Source organism: Giraffa tippelskirchi, chromosome 13 (genome assembly GCF_054371585.1).
Source record: "Giraffa tippelskirchi isolate mGirTip1 chromosome 13, T2T-mGirTip1v1.2.pri, whole genome shotgun sequence".
Lineage (NCBI taxonomy): Eukaryota > Metazoa > Chordata > Mammalia > Artiodactyla > Giraffidae > Giraffa > Giraffa tippelskirchi.
This window is the reverse complement of record NC_137287.1, coordinates 100099697-100120116: the sequence shown is the minus strand read 5'-3', so window position 1 is coordinate 100120116 and position 20420 is coordinate 100099697. Positions and strand designations below refer to the sequence as shown.

Here is a 20420-nt window from a genome sequence, read left to right as displayed (position 1 = left end):
CTCCTGACGACCATTTCTAGAGGTCAGAGCACCAGGAAGACTTGGACTCATGTGTTGTCACAGGAGTCATATAAGGGATGTACTCAAGTTTGAAATCAGGAAAACGTGTACACATCGCTTAACATCTGTGACCAGGGTCCACACTGTGGCTCTCAGGCCAGATCCAGCTTACTTCCTGTTTTTTCAGAGCACAGCCGTGCTTATTTGTTAACTTGCTGTCTGTGGCTGCTCTCTTGCTTCTATGGTAGAGTTGAGGAGTTGCGGCAGAGATCACGTGATCCACAAAGCCTAACGTGTTTACTACTGGCCTCTTCCAGAAAAAGCTTGCCAGCTCCTGATCTAGGGCCTAATTGGGAGCAGAACTATGCTCGCATCCTTTGGGTCTCTTTGTAGGCTGCTGCCTTCTTTATTTATACCACAAGTACAGTACATAGAAAGAACTTCAATGTCAGTCATGAAGGAGTAGCTTGTAACAGGCTAACCCTCACACAGATAACACCTATGTATAAACACTGGGCAAAGCATTAAAAAACAACTCTCTGAAGGTCCTGCAGAGCAGCCAGATACAGTCAGGGATTGAAAAGGGAATGACATCGAATGAGACTCATGTTTTCATGGCTTTTCCCCCAGAGGGCATGCCCACAACCATGCAGCACAGGGTAACTAGAACTCAGGCAGGGGGGCTGTCTTTGTAGCTTGCAGTATTTGAGGGCCTCTGCTAGAGCAGAGGTTGCTAGAGCAGCTGGGAAAAGAGGAGGCAAATCCCAGAAAAGATGAATCCGACAAGGCGGGAAGCCCCAAAAATCAGCTTATAAATTCCCTTCCTGGGTTTGCTTAACCCTCAAATTGTGAAAGCACAGGAGCGACACTAAGAGACCCAACAAAAACCAACAGCAGGAGAGGTGACAGGACTGAGCAGAGATCCTGCTGCTGCTCGTGAGAATAAGCAGAGTCTAGAGCCCAGTCCTGCCTGTTATATAAGGCTTAATCAATACCCTAGGATCCCCCTGAAACTGCCAAAGGGCCATGTCTTAGGAGTAGAGACCCACAAAGACCCACCCTAACCACGTGTAAAACCATCTCTGGGTGATAAGCCAGTGTTTTAACACTTCAGAGAAGATAACGGAAACCAGATATTTTAAATATGTAACTACAGATGGGGAGTCTCACACAGAATGGCAACTGATAAATGAAAATGCTAAAACTGAAAACTGTAATATCTAAAATGAAAAATCCACCAGATAAGTGACAAATTAACCAATCAGAAGAAAAGAGAGTAGAAAAATAGGAACATAGTACCTTGGGGACAAATTCAAACGATCAAACATATGTGTGACTGAAGACCCAGAAGTTGTTAAAAAGAAAAAAAAGTAGGGGGACAGAAAGAAAAGATGTTTCGAGGAACAGTAGCTGAAATTTTTCCATATTTTGGTGGAATTATCTCAACTCACAAATCCAAAAGTTTAGCAGACTCATAGATACCAAGAAATCTACGTCTAAGTCTACCATAGTCAAACTGCTAAAAACCAAAGTTAAAGAGGAAAATCTTGAAAGCAGCCCGAGATAATACCATAGGCACATGCAGGACACAACACTGTGAAAGAGGACTAGCCTTCCACAGTCAGTGGAGGCCAGAAGACAGTGGAGCCATTTTAAAGAGTCAGAATTATCCACTTACCAAAATTAGCTTTCAGATATGAAGTCAAAGTCATGACATGTTTAGAAGAAGAAAAGCAGAGAGGATGTAGCAGCAGTGGTCTCAGAAAGGTTCTTAGGCCAGAAGGGATGACACCAGATAGTAATTGAGATCCAAGGAAGGAATAAGAACCACTCAGAACAGTTAATATTAAAATCTGGGGATTTTTCTTTTTATTAAAAAGACTGTTGGCTATTTAATGCAAAAATTACAATATTGAATTATGTGGGTTATCGCATAGATTTGAAATATTTGACAGCAGCACAAAGGACAGTGGGATAAGAAATCGTGCACGGTTCTGATCTTTCACATAAAGGTGGTACATTTTAAACTCTTAAGTCAGCTATGAGAGGGGTATATTGTAGTTACAAGAGCAACCACTTAAAGAATAATACAGGGAGTTATAACTAAAAAACCAATAGACTAATTAATACATTAAAAGTAAACAATAAAAAATAGTTAATGCAAAAGAAGGCAAGAAAGGAAGAACAGGGTTTTATTTTGTTTTAATGGAACAAAATATAAAGCAAATAGCAAAATGGTAGTCCTAATATCAGTAAAAACCAAATATATCAGGAAGTACATTAAATGTAAAGGAACTAAATATTCCACTTAAAAGGCAAAAGTTGTCAGATTGGATCAAAAGTTAAAATCAACCAACATGCTGGCTACAGAAGGGATTACCTTACATAGAAACCTCGAGATCACTTGAAAATAAGAGAATGGAAGTGGATATTCTGTGCAGACCATAAGCAAGAGAAAACTGTAGTTTTTATGTCTATATCAATAAATAGACTTGAAGAGAAGGGTTACCATCAAGAATAAAGAAGGGACATGAAAAGAGTAGCATTGGGGAACTTTTCGTGTTGATAAAGACATTTTCTATCTTGGGATGGGACAGGATGAATGTATACATACACATTTGTCATTTTACCAAAATTAAGACCTTTTATCAGCCTTAAGATCTTTGCACTTCTCTAAATGAATCTTACTTTACAAATTTAAATACCACACACACAAAAAAACCCCAACAACCTTGTAAAGGAAGTTGCTGGAATAATGCATCAGAAGTGAAGCTAGTACCATAGCCTTCCACCTAATCATCTGGTTTCCTTAAAGTTGCTTACAAGTTTTATTGTTTTTTTCTCTCTTAACATTTTATTGGAAGTTTTCTGACTTTGACCCCAGAGGCAGGGATCTTTCTTTCTGAGACTAGTAACGCTTAACCTGGATGGATGTTTGAGGCTGGGATTTATTTTGACATCACCCTGCACCTAAACAGTTCTTAAGTGCTCACTTTGATAACAGTGTCTACCTGTGTTTTGGAGGGAAGCCACAGAACAGAGAGCAGGAGGGGAGTCCTGTAGTACCTCTCACATCATGTATAGGTGCCAGGTTTCAAAGTCAGGGATACGACAAAGATCAAGCACAAGTCAAGAGTCTTGTCTCATACGCTGACCTCACATTCACTGAGCGGGAGGCTTGACCAGCGCACACAGATGCCTAGAAACCAGGGTTGACTGGGGTGGGCACATCCCATTTTCCATCTCACACCCTATCAAAACAAATGGCCCACTAAATCAGCCTCACTATTTAGATTGTCCTTCCTTCTCTTCCCTGTTGTGTTGGGTGGGGGGAGGGGGAGAACTGGGGGGGTGATTGGTGGGAAGAAGCCCTGTACACAGAGTTAAATGCATGTAAATGGAATGAGATATGTACCCGCTTTGGGGAATTGCCACGTATGTGGACGATATCAAAAAAACGAGTTACAAGCTCATCCAGGTCGTGAGTGTAAATGTATACTCATTTCTGTAGCACGATCAGAATTTAGATTGCAGGTTATCTTTACGACACCCAAATGCAGCCACTTCTCTGGAGAACTGTTTACAGCATTATTTTTATCTCCTTGTTAGTTTGGGGAGCCAAAGTTTAAAGGACTACTGAACAAATGAATTTGGAAATTATAACATTGAGTTTAATTAGCCTTTTCAGCTGAAACAATTGTTTATAGCACGTATTTAATTCCTATAAAAGTGTATTCTAAACTACCTTCTGAGCAGCATTTCAGTGTTAGATTTGAAGTTTTTGCCTTTGGTAATTACTGGTTCATTTGCTTTAAAGCATCATGTCATCTTTCTTGGCTTAAGAGAAAGATTACCTTTTGTGTGGGGCTAATGGGCTTCAAAGTCTAGTAAGAAGCATATTTAACCAGTTTTCCCAATTTTGTTTATTTTTCCCTCTTCTCTGCAGTTCCGTGCCTTAGCACCAATGTACTACCGAGGCTCGGCCGCAGCTATAATTGTTTACGACATCACGAAAGAAGTAAGGCCTGACATAACATCTTCTTGAGACTATTCTGAAAACTCTGTTTAGGTCGCTTCAGTCTCCAGTTGCTTTCCTCCTTTGTGTTACAGGAGACATTTTCAACATTAAAGAATTGGGTAAAAGAGCTTCGGCAGCACGGCCCACCCAATATTGTAGTTGCCATTGCAGGAAATAAGTGTGATCTTATCGATGTAAGGTGAGTTATTAGTGCAGGAGGTACCAGTGCTGATTGTGTGTTCTTCTAACAGAGCACTATCCAGTAGAAAAATCTAGCTTCTGTTTTATCTCTGACATTGAAAAATTCCTTTTTGTTGTTTGGTTGGGGTCCTGAAGTTTCAAACTAAAATTAAGAGTTCAGACACTTGGAGCTCATTAGATTATATATCAAGACAGGTGTGTAATTTATTTAAACGTCAGTTGCAGCACACTTGAACATGATCAGAGACTGATGTAGCCTCAGCTCCCGTGAAACAGGATGTTTGAATGGGGAAAGGATATTTTAAGGAAAGCACGTTGATTGGCAGTTTCTCTGGACCACTTCCATGATCCTCCAAGCAAGGGCTCTAGTGGGGGGTGGAGGGTAGAAACCATGGTGATTCTCTGACCATTCCATTAGATGCATTGCTAGTGGTTCCAGGTTCCGTTCTGATCATCATAAATCTGGTTAATTACTGCGTAGATGGGGATCACATTAAGCTCCTGACGGGTAGAGTTTGTGATCTACAGTTTATTGCCTTCCAGAGAGGTCATGGAGAGAGATGCCAAGGACTACGCCGACTCCATCCATGCAGTCTTTGTAGAGACAAGTGCGAAGAACGCGATAAACATAAACGAACTCTTTATAGAAATTAGTGAGTATCCCTACCTCATGCATTTCTTCTGTGCGGAGCAACTTAATGCAGCATTATCTCGCCAGGGGGAATTTCCTCCCTACACAGAGCAGTCTAGACTCTGGCATTGTTCTCAGTGGAATGAGATTTGAGAATTGAAGAGTGACGGCGGGTTTTCATATTGGGCTGTAATTGCTGGAGAGCTACTGCCTGATGACTGGCCCTTCCTTCTAGGAGGAGTGTTGCTCCTGAATCAGTAATGTGCAAGACCTTGGGGTCCTGGAAGCTGTCATCGTCCTCTCTCTCTTTAAATGTGGTTCAGTTAGTCATCCAAAGTCATCGAGCGTGAATAAGAGAAATAAAGGGACATGGAATGTGCGGGTAATTCCCCCATAAGAAAGTTCTCAGAAATTAATATGAGGCTCTCGCCAGTGAGAGGTTAAGACACTCTCCCCTCCCCTCCTCTTTCCCTTTTCAGAAGTGTTACAGTGATGAGACTCAATGGGAAAGTCTGCCGCATACCTCTGGGACTGTCCATGGATTGTATCTGTTTATTCATTTCATTCCAATTCATCAGAATGTTCACTGAGACCTGTTCCAGACTCGGGGGAGACAGCAGCGAGCATGAGGGGGCGGCCTCTGTGATCCACTGGGGGAGAGACAGCACACAGGGAGGCAAGACCCTTTCTGATGATGAGCAGGAATACAAAGAACATAAGATAGACTGAAATGAAAGAGTTTCTGCAGGTGGTCAGGGAAGGCTTCTCTGAGGAGGCAGTATTGGAGCCAGACCCTGACGGAGCAGGTTTGCAGAGCCCTGAGGTTCGTGTTAACTAAACACGTCAGACTTGCACATGAAGGACGGGAGAAAGCCACACTGAGATCCATCCTTTGGGGAGATCTGAAAGTGGAAGGGCGCTTGGCCAACATGGAGAGAAAGGGCCAGCAGGGCCAGGCTGGAACGGCCCCCAGGGAAGTGGGCCTAGGGGCACACCAGGACCTGGGGGCTGCAGGAAGCCCCGGTGACCCTGACAGCTGGCCAGGGCACGCCCGGCTCCACCAGGTGGATGACAGTGGCAGATAGGCCCCTGGCTACCTGGCTGCCCCATTACTGGGGTTACATCTGGTTTTATTTTTATTTTTTGATGTTTTTAGTTTGTTCAGAGATCTGAATTTTATGTAACATGTCACACTTTTAAAATCTGGCCACTTACTGAAATATTTTCAGAGTACCATGCAGGCCTGCCGGGCCCATCTGCTGCCTGGAACAGCTGGTGGACACTGGTGTATGAGCTCTAGTCCAGCCCCTTCCTTCCATCGTTAAAGAGCAACGATTCTTCCTAGATTGTCAATGGCAGTTACTCAGATGCATTCCTAAAAGGCAGTGTAAAGATAGTTGGGAATTTTTCACAGTTTAGTTCAAGCTAAAATATCTAAGTGTATGGTATCATAATTATCACTGTTTTTGTAAAGTGTTCTATAGCAGTATTAAGAATAAGAAGATAGTGAAGCCTACCAACAGTGAAAAGTCCTATATAAAAGCTAACCCGTACATACTCATTTTAACTGTGAAGAATAAAAAAAAATATGTTCCAAAAGATTAGAAAAATTTAGAGAGATGGAAGTTGAGTTTATTATTTACTGGGCATTGTAAAGTCAAGTTAGCATGGGGCCTGGGTTTGCTGGCTTTTTATCGAAGTCTAATATACATACTGCAGAGTGCTCCCATCAGAAGTATAAAGCTCCAGGGGTGTTCATGGACGAGTAGACTCCTGGATCAGCACCCGCGTCAAAGAACCTCACCCTTCCCCTTCCCACAGGGAGCCCCCATCCGGACCACCAGCTCTTCTTGTTTTACCTGTTTTTAGACTTTGTGTTTTTTAAAACATACTGGGTTTGCTCTCCTGTGTCTGGTACGTTTGGCTCTACATCACATCTGGTAGATGGGTCCCCATGAGCGTGTGGCTCATTGTCATCACTGTGGAGTGTGTGTCAGGGCAGGCCACCTCCAAGGGGCAGTTAGCGCCGCGTGGGTAGGCATCTGGTAGTTGTCCCCAGTTTCCAGCTATGACAAGTAGAACCTCTATGAGCATTCTGCTTCATGTCCAGTGTGTGCACAGTGTACACGTTTTTGTTGGGGGTCTGTTTACACCCAGGAGAAGATTTGCCAAGTCATCAAGTATGCGCACATTGAGTACAGGTTTACTGCCCAGCAGTCTTCAGGGTGGTCACACCCATCAACGCAGACACCAGGGGATCTGAGAACCCCAGTCACTCCATGTCGGGCTGGCAGGGTCGTGACCCGCCACTTTGAACACTGAATGAAGCCAAGCACCTTTCCGGCATTTGTTTACATTTTTATAATATTTAGATAGCCTCTTCTGTGTAGTTTTGCCTGTTTTCCTGTTGGATTTATCTGCCTTTGTCTTAATGTTTATAGTTTATTTTGGCTGTGAGTCCGTTGTTGATTATGTCTATTGGAGAGCTCTACTTCGTGCCTTGACTTTCATTTTTGAATCAACTCCTTCGTGAACTGGAGCTTTGAAATCTTAATGTATCCACTTTGTCCTTACTTTCCCTTGCAGTTAGCTCCTGCTTAAGAAGGCCTTCCCTATTCCTAGGTCACGAAGGTGTTCTCCTCTGCTTTCTTCTAAAAGTTATTTCAGAGATGGCTCTGTAATACCAGCTGTGCTTTCAGCATCCATTTATTGAGAAATAAATGACAAGAGTCAGTAGAACTTTTAAATAAATTTGCATTGTGGTCACAACAGTGCATGCAGGCATTTGAAAGTGCTTGTAGGACTTACCAGAGGTGCTTCCTCGCCTCGTAGGCACCATGCTGTGTACGCCCACCCCCCACCCCCCAGTTTGCAGGCTGCTGGACAGGCTGGAGGCTCCAGCCTGGGCACCTGAGGACCTGGGAGTTGGCCGATTGCTGCTCTGCCTCGTTAATGCCAAACATGTGGGTGTCAGTTCATCCCATGTTTTCAGAGTACCTCAGCACCAGGTGCTGTGCTGAATGGATGCTGGAAACATAAAGCTAGAGAGACATGCTGCTTTCCTCCAGTAGCTTGGGGCCCCATTCAAGGGAGAGAGGAGATCGCTGCCTGAACAAACATGTAATAACGGGCTTCTGGCTCCTGACTGATGTGAGCATCCAAGGTGCTAGACAGAGTTAGGAACTGCTCTTTGTACCAGGAGCAGCCCTGGAGTTATCAGGGAGGGTGAATGACTGGGTGATTTAAGGCTTCTCTCAAAATTGACACTATGCTTCACAGAGCAGTAAACTGAAACCCATTCGTTCTCATGCACTGTTCTAGGAGAATAAAGTGGTGCAGCCTCTTCAGAGAGCAGTTTGGCAGCATCTGTCAAAATTTAAATTGCACGTCCTTCCTGCATTTGTGCTGGATAGACCCTGGGAGTGCAGTGTCTGTGTCAGACGAACACCCAGGAGCGGAACTGCGTGACCCGGCTCTTCCCAGCCGATCCATTTATCCTACACCAAGATAGTCTTTGCATTGTTGTTAATGACATCAAAATACTGGAAACAAGCTAACTATCTGTGAATTGGGGATCAAGGGGGGGACATCCACAGACACAGCATCACAGAGTGTGTAGAACTCTGCTTGAGCAGTGCCCAGGATGCATAATGTGAGAGCAGTCTGTGCTCCTGCCTGGGTTTTAAGAATGGGGATGGGTGCGTGTGTGTTCTATGCATGTCTGTGCACACCTGTCTCTGGAAGGTGGCCCCTGCTACAAGACAGAAGGACAGGGATGTTCTGATGCAGTTTTTTTAACCTGTTAAATCTTTTTCATTAAAAAAAATGTGTACTAAATGCCAGGTGATACTCTTCTTTGGACCCTGGGACCAGAAAAAATGACAGGATATTAGTGGGAAAACTGATGGCAACAGAATATCTGGAGTTGGGTGAATAGTGATGTCCCAGTGTCAAGTTCTTCATTTTTGCCAAGTCCCACAGTCATCCCATGAGGTCCCAAAATCGAGGGAGGCTGAGTGAGGGGACCCAGCAGTGCTGCATGTTACCTTTGCAACTCTTCTGTACACCTAAACGCCTTTCAAAGTTAGAAGTTTATTACCTTTTTTTAATTTTAATGAGACCTGTCAAACTGCATGTGTAGACTAGTCATGTGTGAGAATGAAGCCTAAGAAAGTGAATGTTTACTGCCCTCCCTCCTGTCCTTTTGGTTCAGGTCGAAGAATTCCATCCACTGATGCTAGCCCGCCTTCTGGTGGAAAGGGCTTCAAACTCCGCAGACAGCCTTCGGAGCCAAAGCGGAGCTGCTGCTGACCGGGCCTCGGCCCCCCGGGCTTCCCGATGAAGTAGGTGGTCCTGACAGGTCTCGGGAGGGCTGGGCCCCACCTCCAGGGGTCGCCTGCCAGTCTTGGATCTTCTTCGGGCAACAAGGATTCACAGGAATTGACCGGTTTCATCTCCTCTTTGGAGGCTGCAGCAATAATACGTCAGTCTGTGGACTTCCGTCCTGTAAAGAATCTCTGTGTACACAGGGACTGCATCATTGGCTCCTGATCTTGCTGAGAAGGAATGTACAGTTGTGTGGATGGTAGGATGAGATCATTGAGTAGTTTTGTAGTCAAGATTCTATGTCACATTGTAAAGGGAAAATTAGCACTTTCGTGGTTCTTGAGGAAAGAAAAAATGACCTTGTGGAGACATTCCTTCCCTTGGCTTCCCATTGCCACTGTTAGAGGGAGTGGTAGCATTTAGAATGTGTGCGGTTACCACCGTGGAGGGATGGCAGTTATGATCGTCTGAAGCTGACGTGGGTTTCTGGGGCTGATGGAGAGGCACCCACCCCTACCGTCTCTGATGCACTTTCCATTGGGCGCAGCAGCCCAGGACTCTTGTCGCACGCATATCCCCAGGCACGTCACTGGCACCTTTTTAGGTAAGCTCTGACGATAGAGATGCTGGTGGTAGAGAGGCTGCCTGGAGCATGTTGAATTGCAGATTCAGTTTAAACTGACTAGCCGTGTTTTCCAAAAGAAGAGAGGAAGCCCAGAAAGTGGAGTAAATGCTGTCCATTTTTTATTTAACCGAGCTGTCTTGGTGGGGGAAACAGTTATCTGCAGCTTGCTTAGCACATGTAAAGTTGTAGTCATATATTTATGAGACCACTGCTTACAGATTATAAATTATGTAAATACATTAATAAATTCTATGTTTCATTTAACACTCCATTCACTCTTGTACCAGCCTGGCGCGCGCCCCCCATTTCTCAGTCCGTGCACGGGAGGTTCTTTGAAGCACGTTTTACGTGGTACAGAAGCATAGAGCATGTGGCTCTGGGTCGGCAAGGGTTTCTCTGCCTTCCCTCCCGCTACCCCTCCCCTGCAGTCCCATCTGGAAACCAGCGTGCAGACAGATGCCGCTTGGAGAAGCCTGACTAGTCCCTCCTAGCCTCGGGGTACAAGACCAAGCTCCTGAGCCCATGTCATTTACCTGGTCTTGGAAATAAGCTGCTTCTAGCTTTTACAGCAGCCTCAGACCAACTGTTTGAAGAGCGCTTCTCTCGTTAACAATTCCGCGTCTCCCTTTCCCTTATTTTCCCCTGCCTCTCTTAGTGGTTAACACTCTTTTCCCTCAGGGAGCCTAATGAGCTTTTTAATATAATCTAAAAATAAAGCACTGAAGTGAAGTTGGTGAAAATTTGTTCCTGGTCTAATTTGGCACCCTTCCAACCTGAGTATTGTAAGGAAAGGAAATTTACAAGATTAAATAGGAAATGAAACAGCTTGAATTTCAAACCAAATTGTGTTTTCAGAGCTATCCTTAAACTGAACAGTCAAAACTTTTAAAAATAATGGTTATTTCTTCATGCCCCCCACTTGATACAGTTAGATTATAATGGGAAAATTATAACTCAGATTAAGTGAAAAACAATTCCCTTCCCCATAGTGTATATCTTGAGCATTTGGAATTGTTTATTCTCTTATTGAAATCATATAGAAGGAATGTAGGTAGTGAACATTCTCATGTTGCTTTGTTTAAAGTGTGTATGGACTCTCTCCTCCCCTGGCAACTCATTTCCTCCCCAGTGTGAGATTAGCAAGCTCTGGACAGCGGGCGTGATTCCAGGGCCGGTCACTTCACACCTGAGGGTGGTTAGACTGTCCTTCATATACATCCAAATGGACTGGCCATCAGGCCACTGCCCTGGTTGGTCCCTGACATTCCCACCACCGGGCCTGTGTCTCCATGACAACAAAATAAAAACACTCAACTTTCCAAAAGGCGAGGCGTGTGTGGCCATTTCTCTCTTATTTCACCAAAAGATGACACGGATCTGATCTATAACCTTCAGATTTTTTCCACTACAGCTGTCCATCAGCGTGGCTGGTTTCATGGTGTCTGGGTGCACAGGGAAGAGCGGGCAGAGTGCTTCCGTGCCTCTCTGGTGGGTGAGGCCTCCTCTCCAAGCGTCTCTCACCCCATTGTGACATGGGCTGCACAGACCCTAGCACAGTTCATCCTTCAGCCCCCACAGCCGCCTTCTCCTCCTGCTCCTCGTGGTCCTCCCCACGTACTCCCCATGCAGTTCGGGGGCCTCTCTTGCCCTCATTTTCCTCAGTCTGTCTCAGAAATCAGTAGGGCTCTGTACCTCACATGATGTCTTCTTAATACTCAACAATAACAACTGCACCGTGCTCTCTCAGAATCCATAATCATAATCAATGAGAACAGGGGGAAAGATGTTTCCTGTTACCTTGTTTGCTTCTAAAGCACAAAGATGGATATTAACGTCAGAAGCAGTGTTTCATTTTGAGCCCACTTTGGATTATTCACCTGAGTAAACAGTGATTTAATACATGTTTCATACATCCTTTATTCTTATTTCTTATCATGAGAAAAAGCTAGCTTGTGAAGGAATTGAGACACAGCCCATCTATAAAAATCTGCTTTCGGCTCTCTTATGACGCAGGGCCATCTAAAAACTTGGGGAACTGAAAAGAGAAAAGCCATTCGTTAGCTCTGAGTGTCTGTTGATTCCTCTCAGAGAAATGGAAATCAGGTCTTTGCTGGCGTCCAGTCCTAGGGACCAGTGATCTCCAGAACTCTCCTTTCACACAAGTGTTTCTCTGATTCTATGATAACTCATTAATTATCATTTGGTGATTAAAAGAACATAAAGCGTGAGTATGATTAAGTGTCCTTCATCTTAAACTCTTTTTCAGAAGTGATTAGGGAGAAGTACCTACTGTAAGTCCTTCTGGTTCTAAATGAAACCTCCATCACCTGCTCTTCAGCCACAGTCAGGCCCAAGTGCTATACGTTGCAACAGAAAGGTTTGGTTCCTTTAAAATAACTCACTTCCTTGTCGCCCATGTATGATTTTGTGGGAAGTGCCTGCCCCCCATTATATACACACTTCCTGGGTGCCTCCTCACATCTGAGAGGACTGGATCCTTTGTGCCGGAGGCTCCGTCTCTTAAGTGGGCCAGTGAACTTCTTGAGGCTATCAGGTTTTGTTTTTTCTAATATAGAAAGGGAAAGAAAACCACATTTACTTCCAGAGCTTCTCTTTACGTTTTTGTATTTATTTCTTTTCTGTTCTCAAGAAGGAACATAGGTCTGCGAGACCTTCTAAATTAAACCCTGACAGAGTAATGAAAACATCCTCAGATGACATTCCGTGACTTTCCGGGAGACGTCAGACCAGCGTATCCAAACTGTACGGCATCACGTTAAAATGGACAAGTTTAATTGAGACAGCAGTACGCTAATTGGCGTGTCAGCCTCAGAGCTTGAAAAGGCATTTGTTCACTATTAAATGCATCCTTTATGGTCTGAGAGTACGTTGCGAAAGAGGTTATATAAATTCTTATAAGCATCTTTTCACTCTTTTTTTTTTCAGAACATTCTGAGAATGTGATTCGTGGCCTCTTAGTGTATAAGAAATACTGTGTGCAGCATGTTATATATATGACAGACGAGACCCCTATACATTCAGATGTCTTTGCAAGAACCTGTATAAGCAATGAGGAAATCCTTCCCTTCTGAGGAAAAGTCACTGGAATTCCATTCACTCTGATCTATACCAGGGACCCGCTGTAGAACATCTGGGGGTAATGACAGCCCACAGACTCAGGCTGCCTTTCCTCTCTCAACTCATTAGGCTGCAAATGTCCATGTCCGCCGCCCCCCCCCATCTCCGTAATGAAAGTTAAACAACAATGATAAGCTGGAGAGTGGAAACCTGTGAAAATCCTTCCTTATTTAAATTTGTTGTAAAGGGACCAGCAGCATGACTTGTTTGTCTGCAGGAGATCGTCTCCCTCTTTAAAGTTAGTATTTTTTGAAAGAAGAAACAGGATGTACCTTCAGGGGTCGGGCAGTGACTATAGACCTGCCCTCACTTACATGTGGTTCATCAAAAATGTTTCAATGATTCAGAGTAATGTTTAGGAGATGTGTTCTAACTCCTATGGTACTGTAATCAAAAACAGTCCAAGCAACAGAATTACCCAGGATATAAACATGATGGGTGCTGTATGGTTTTAGCAGAGGGAAGTGGGGGTAGAATTTGGCCTTCGACTGAAAGAAATGACCCCTGCCCATTTCTCTTGACAGCAAGGTTACTTGTCTCAACTTCCAGTAATAGAAATCCAGGCAATGTGATCATCCGATTTGCAAGAAACATTAGTGAAATTCTGGGGCATTTGTCCTGTTTTATGTGCAAATGAAAGTTCAAAAAAAAAAAATTAGGAAGGTGTTACATTTTTCAGGAGCCTCTACTTTTTCAGTCCAAGAGAATGATAAGTGAGCGACCTGTTATGATAAGGTTTCATTAGACATAATGAAGAAAGGGAATAAATAGAACCAAGAATTTCCTTATTTCTCAGTTTGTCCTTCAGGATTCTCTTAGCATATAAGGAAAATGATTTGCCTTCCAAATCTAGACAGACTTCCAGTGTAATAGATCAACTTTAATTTTTGGTCTGTACCATCAGAAATAACTAATGTCTGTGTTCTTTCCTCTTAGAGCATAATCAATTCCAGATAGGTTAGAATATGTGTGGCTTCCAAACAAAAGGATTCAGAAGTTTAATAAAAAGAAAAATCTTGAATCTTCCATCTTTTCCTTTTATTACCTTCAACAATTTAGGTAGATAGTAAGATTAGGATGTATCATCAGTATATACTAATCTTCCATCTTTTCCTTTTATTACCTTCAACAATTTAGGTAGATAGTAAGATTAGGATGTATCATCAGTATATACTAGAGTTAAAACCATGGAATCGAAACAAATTTAACCGAATTTTTTTTAATTCATTGCCAGTTCATTTTCAGATCAGTGTGGATGGTCCTGGCGTCCAGTGCCTCATCAAAATGCTTCATAATGGAAACAAAATTCTGGGTAGCTTTCCGTGAGCGGGAATTCAAGTGCCAAGAATTCAGCTAATTAATGGAAAATCCTCAGATAGTACTGATTGCTTTTTGAAAGCACCTTCTCTAAATTGGCAGTTTTAAAGTGTAGACCTTAATCATCTTGTTAATCCTGCAAAAGAAACAAAACGCACTGGTTTGATGCAACTTTTTGATTTGGGTACTTCTCTGTGTTTCCAGAAGCGAATGGTTTAATGCAATACTGAAGAAGAAATCCATCTTTAAAACAGCATTTCACACACACAGCCAGTAATCTTCACTCAGAATTGAAATTGTTCAGGAAGCACCCACGTTTCAGGTCACAGAGACAGGCCCACCACCCCTTCTTCCACGAGGGAAGGCCAGAGCCCACACTGAGCACCCAGCTGCCTGGGGCAGGCCAGGGCTGCAGGCAACATGCCCCCCCCCACTTCAGAAATAGCACCCAGCAGCCCATGATTTCATGTTGGAGCTTAACAATTAATCGTTACTAATGTTTTCATGAAATTTATACTTGAAATTGTCAGTTTGACACCCCGCCTGCCACTGGAAAAACCTTGAAAGCAGGGCTTAAATTTGTATACCTCCCCTTACTTTGCCTGTGAGGTTATTACACAGTTTAGGACACTTTTTCTTAATATGGATTATGCACGTAATGTCAGGTCAATCCAGCGTGGGGAGAGTTACCAGCATCTGGTTGGTCAGAGCCACCGATGGGTGCCTCTGTTTTTAAACCATTTGTTGTGTCGTATAGACAGAGTTTTATGGCCCTGGAAAAGATTTCCTTCTTTCACTCTCCTCCAGCAGTTCAGTCTCGCCATCATCCCACGTTACGAGTCACTCACACAATAGTCCATCACGCCTCTGACCTTCTTAAGAGTTGACGCCTTGACTTCCTTGTGATTGAGGCCATGATTCTTGCCTTATTTCTCCTTCGCTTTTTTGCTGCGGGCTCTCCCTTAAAGACGCAGGGCACCCGCCACCACCTCAGCGTGTGTGACATGCCTTTCTGTACTGCCTTACCTGGTCACAGCAATGAGATTTGCCCACCTCATCCCACAGCGGGGGAAAAAGCAAGAGCCAACCAGTGATGTCAGACAACACACAAATTTAGGGGAAGAAGTCCAGTATTTCCAGAGAGGAGATGGGCAGTACTGGTTTACAGTGGCAATGTGACCGCATCACAAAACGTTTTCGACCACTGGCAACGAGGCAGGTTAAGTATCAGAACTTTCACTTAGTTTGTACTAGAACATTTGTTAAACTTTGGAAAACCCTAAGTCTAAAGTCTTGAAAAGATATACGGATATGAGCCTAGACATTTAAACAAATAAAGCTAAGCCATTGTACCAGCAATTCTTATTTCTCCTAAGAATGTCATGCCTTTTCAAGACCTGATGCAAGGAGTAAGATATTTGTGCCTTTTTCTAATAGTGTCTATTATGGGAAAAAGAAATCAAGTTGCTTACAGTTTAGACAGCCTTTTTGCACTATAAGCAGCCCAGATTCATAGCCATGGCTCCCCTGCATGATGCATTGCTTGACTACCTGTGATGAAATATTGTAATGATGGTTTGCCAAGCTTGTATGAATGTTTGAAGACTTTATTTTTGCAGTCATAACCTTGGGCTGGACCTAAGTCTATATATAAACCATATGGTGTCTGTATTGTTTGTAGATGCTGACGAAAGAAAACTTGATCTTTTGATTTTCGTTGTAAGATTTTTCTTTTTGTGTTTAGGCTGGTAGTAGATCATTTGCAAATGGTGGTTGATTTGGCATACTTCTAAACTGTATTGTTTCAGCTTGAATATTCTATACTAAACTTTTATAGAGTATAACATGCTAAGTCACTACAAAATTTGTTGTATTGTAAGGCGAGTGTAAACATTTTGTTAATAAAGTGCTATGTTTACAGATAACATATTTGCCCTTCAACTGGTTTCTCTTTGTGGTAGTCTTCATCACACATTTTTCTTTTCCTCCCTTTTTTTTTGGCTGTGTCTTGGGGCATGTGTGATTTTAGTTCCCCAGCCAGGGATCGCACCCACTTTGGAAGCATGGAGTCTTAACTACTGAACCACCAGGGAAGTCCTTCATCACGTGTTTTTTTCTTAACTAAATCTCCTGAAGTCATTTTAAAATGATTTTTGAAAACTGAAATGCCAGAACTTTGGTAGCTGTGGTGTCTGGTGAGCAGCGTGGTATTTGTATCCATCAACCCAGCTCCCAGTATCTCTCCCTTAGTCACCTCCTCCTTCCTGTCCATGTCCTTCCAGAACTCTGCTGGAGGCAGGCCCGCAAAGCCTCCAGTGAGCATTTGGAGGGAACACTGTTTTCTCACTAACTCAGGTTTGTGAGCAAAAAGTTTTATACCATCTTCTGATATCCGGTGGGTTTCATCAAAGATGCCAGTGTTGCCATTCAGAGTGGACTTTAGCCTGGGTGCCCTCAGTACCATGCAGTGCCCACAGAAGCACAGCTTCACATGCCGGTTTTCTCTCTGACATCCCTCTGAGATAGAAGCACAGTTGTCTTCATGCTGTGTTTGTGTTGACAGCAGATGTGTTCACCTGAGGGAACCTGAAAGCAGAGAAGCCTGCAGATGGACAGACTGGAGTTTGTGCTTCAACTTCGCCCTTCCTGGGCTATGTGGCCTTAGACAAAGTTCTTACCCTCTCTGAGTTTTGTGGCCTTCATCCATAAAATGAGAAGGTGAAAGAGAGCCAAGCACACTTGACTGTTGGGGGGAGATGCTCGTATAACTGGCATTCAGCACAGAGTTAACAAAGAGTACGCCCTCGCATATAATTTGTTTGAAAATTCATCTCCCTGATGGTCTTCATCTGTTTCAGTTAAAATAGCTGTTTCTCAGTTTGGGTTTTTTCGTTTCTTCCCATTTTTTGAGACATACAGGAAGCTCCAGTTTCTCAGCATCCTTGCCAACACTTGATATGTTCTTTTCCACTTTAGCCATTTTGGCAGGGGTGTAGTTGTATCTTACAGTGGAATTTGCATTTTCCCATTCGATGTGTCCACATCCACATCCTCCAGTGTTACAGGTGATACTAAACCCACAGCTAGAGCTGCATGTGTGGGGAGCCCCAGACCCAGGCTCGAGTCACAGGTCCTTAGTCTGCAGATACCCCAGAACAGACAATAGACGGAGTTGAAAAGTGAACCAGAACCTGGTGGGGGAATGTTTGCTGCATATATGACAGAATGAATTACTATCTACAGTGAGCTAAGAGTGTCCAGGATGCAGAAAGAACCACCCTCAAAAAGGGAAATAAAAGGACCTATAACATGAGAAAACAATTTACAAAAAAATACAAGTAGCAAATTAACAAATTATAGAGGATAAACTACACTAATGCACATCCAAACTGGTGAACTAGTGTTTGGCCTGTTGGTGAAAAGGAAGCACAACCCAGCCTCTTAGAGGAGAACGCCCCACCTCTCAGTCCTCATCTAAAGGCACCACCCCCTGGTGATACTGTGGAAGAATTGACACAAACAATAGAATAGTCTTTGCAGCCTTGTACATAGTTTCTGGAAAAGGAGCAGAAAGGAATAAACTGTCACATACAAATTAACGTGGAAAGGTGTGCCCAGTGTATTGCTGAATGAAAAATAGCAGGATGTATAGAGTATGACTATATAAAACAAATTACGCACATGTACACGTTTATACCCTATGGACTGTAGCCTGCCAGGCTCCTTTGTCCATGGGATTTTCCAGGCAAGAATACTGGAATGGGTTGCCATTTCCTCCTCCAGGGGATCTTCCCAACCTAGGGATCAAACCCACATCTCTTATGTCTCCTGCGTTAGGAGGCAGGTTCTTTACCACTAGCGCCACCTGGGAAGCCCACATATTAGACTATTAACCTGTCAAAATAGTACCCTTACGCAAACCAGTCTCATTTATAGATGGCAAGAAAGAGAAGACTCCATGCCAAAGGGAAAGTAGCAAATGAGCACCCACCCAAAACAAGGATGTTTTAAACGCATGCACAAAACAACTGTGCTTTATTTTTCCACAAGCAACTGGCTATTGCCTTAGAACATCTAGGGACTAACTAAATCACGGACACAGGTTTCTAAGCAACTTTAATGTTTATTGCAGATTTTTCTTTTCCCATTAAAACTTAAGAACTACATTTCCATTAAGATGGTAAATTATAAATCTAAAATGCAAAACCTTTAAAACTTTTCAGTTGTTTGGCTTATAATAACACTAGCCAAAAACATGATTCTCCACTGAAAATGTCTGTGTTGGTTGAACAGTAGAGCATCACCAGGCTTCTAGAATTTACCAGGAATATTAAACGACCACTTTTCTTTATACTCTTTCTGAGAGACCACTGCTGGAGCTTGAAAGGGAGTGAAGTGAAAGTCACTCAGTCATGTCCAACTCTTTGCGGCCCCATGGACTATACAGTCCATAGAATTCTCCAGGCCAGAATACTGGAGTGGGTAGCCTTTCCCTTCTCCAGGGGATCTTCCCAACCCAGGGACTGAACCCAGGTCTCCCACATTGCAGGTGGATTCTTTACCAGCTGAGCCACAAGGAAAGCCCAAGAATACTGGAGAGGGTAGCCTATCCCTTCTCCAGGGGATCTTCCTGACCCAGGAATCCAACCGGGGTCTCCTGCATTGCAGGCAGATTCTTTACCAACTAAGCTAACATGGAAGCCCTTGTAAGGGAGAAGAAGGTGAAAAAAGAGTTTACAGTCAACACCTTGTCAAAATGAATCACTGTGTTAATAATTTTAATCAGACCTCTGGTCACTCAGGTTTTTTATTTTCAGTATAACCTCTCAGCATCTTCCAGGAAACAATGTAAGAATGCAGAGATCACCTTTTAAGATGTGTGCGTCCAGCTGACGCAACCACAGGTATCACTGTTAAAGAGGTGGGAAACAGGACAAGAGGGTCAGAATTCTCTTTATTAAGACTCAGTGTAGAATATTATTACCTTTAGGCCTCTGTTAAATAAAATATATGGAAAACATAACGGGAAAGCTACCAAGGCTCCACTCCATTAAAGAAAGGTCACTTTTAAGAAGAAAATTGTAGGGTCGTGAATGAAAATGTGAGGATAATGCTCGGTATTAGGGCACAAAATCTGTGCCCACGATATACCATCATCAACATTAGAATTTCAATCACCCACTCCAGCAACCAGGTCAGGTCACCTCTTTCTTTGCATAAAAATGAGAACACATCGTAATTTTTCGGAAAAATGGAAAAGGAAAAAATGAGCAGACATGACAGCAATGACCTGGGTGCTGTTTACCAGCAAGGTAATAGGAGGCCTGCCTGAATTACCAGTTATGAATCCCTGGGGCTATCAAATCATAAAAGATCCCACTAAGAAGACTCTTGAGAGTTCCTGAGACAGCAAGGAGATCAAACCAGTCAATCCTAAAGGAAATCAACACTGAATATTCACTGGAAGGACTGATGCTGAAGCTGAAGCTCCAATACTTTAGCCACCTGATGCAAAGAGCTGACTCATTGGAAAAGACCCTGATGCTGGGAAAGATTGAGGGCAGAAGGAGAAGAGGGTGACAGAGGATGAGATGGTTGGATGGCATTACTGATTCAAAGGACATGAACTTGGGCAAACTCCAGGAGATGGTGAGGGACAGGGAGGCCCGAAGTGCTACAGCCCATGGGGTTGCAAAGAGTTGGACATGACTTGGTGGCTGAACAATGAGGGTGTTTGAATTTTTTTAATTTTATTTTTATGTTTGATATTTCCACTGTGATACCCCATGTTAAAGTAGAGCCTCTGTGGGTTTTCTTTTCCCTTGTCCTAAATTACTCCTCGCCAGACAAATCTGCTTCTGAATGTAACAGATGGGAACATGGGTGGCCAAGTGGCAGTTTTTATAGATGGCCTGTTAATGACCTCAAGGTGCTGAAAGGACAGCCTCTTATGGTATGAATATGGTGATGATTATTGTGTGTATCAAATTACACCCCCACCCAAAAAAAAAGAAACCTCAGGCCACCTTGAAGGGAAGACCAACCTGGAAAGGCTCTTTGGCATTAACTGGATTAAAATGATATGCAGGCTTCAGTGATCCAGTAATCTTGAAGACAGCATTTCAAGACATGGAATAAGGTTATGTTTCCTTGAGCTGTTATCT

At 43.3% G+C, this 20420-nt stretch overlaps 1 protein-coding gene across 3 annotated transcripts in view; it reads left to right on the top strand.

The window, feature by feature from the left end:
- Positions 1-16181, top strand: part of RAB22A (RAB22A, member RAS oncogene family) — a 50705-nt gene extending 34524 nt beyond the window's left edge. Inside the window, exons 4-9 of one of the 3 annotated variants that reach the window (XR_014073955.1) lie at positions 3947-4018; positions 4111-4217; positions 4763-4872; positions 9064-9193; positions 12748-12958; positions 14174-16181. Coding sequence is in view for 2 of the 3 variants with exons in the window: in XM_081560342.1 (XP_081416468.1) it covers positions 3947-4018; positions 4111-4217; positions 4763-4872; positions 9064-9161 (387 nt within the window). In the remaining variant the exon portion in view is untranslated. Of the gene's footprint in view, positions 1-3946; positions 4019-4110; positions 4218-4762; positions 4873-9063; positions 9194-12747 lie in introns of all 3 variants that reach the window. The other 2 variants (XM_081560342.1, XM_081560343.1) reach the window with 2 other exon arrangements.
- Positions 16182-20420: the final 4239 nt, after the last annotated feature.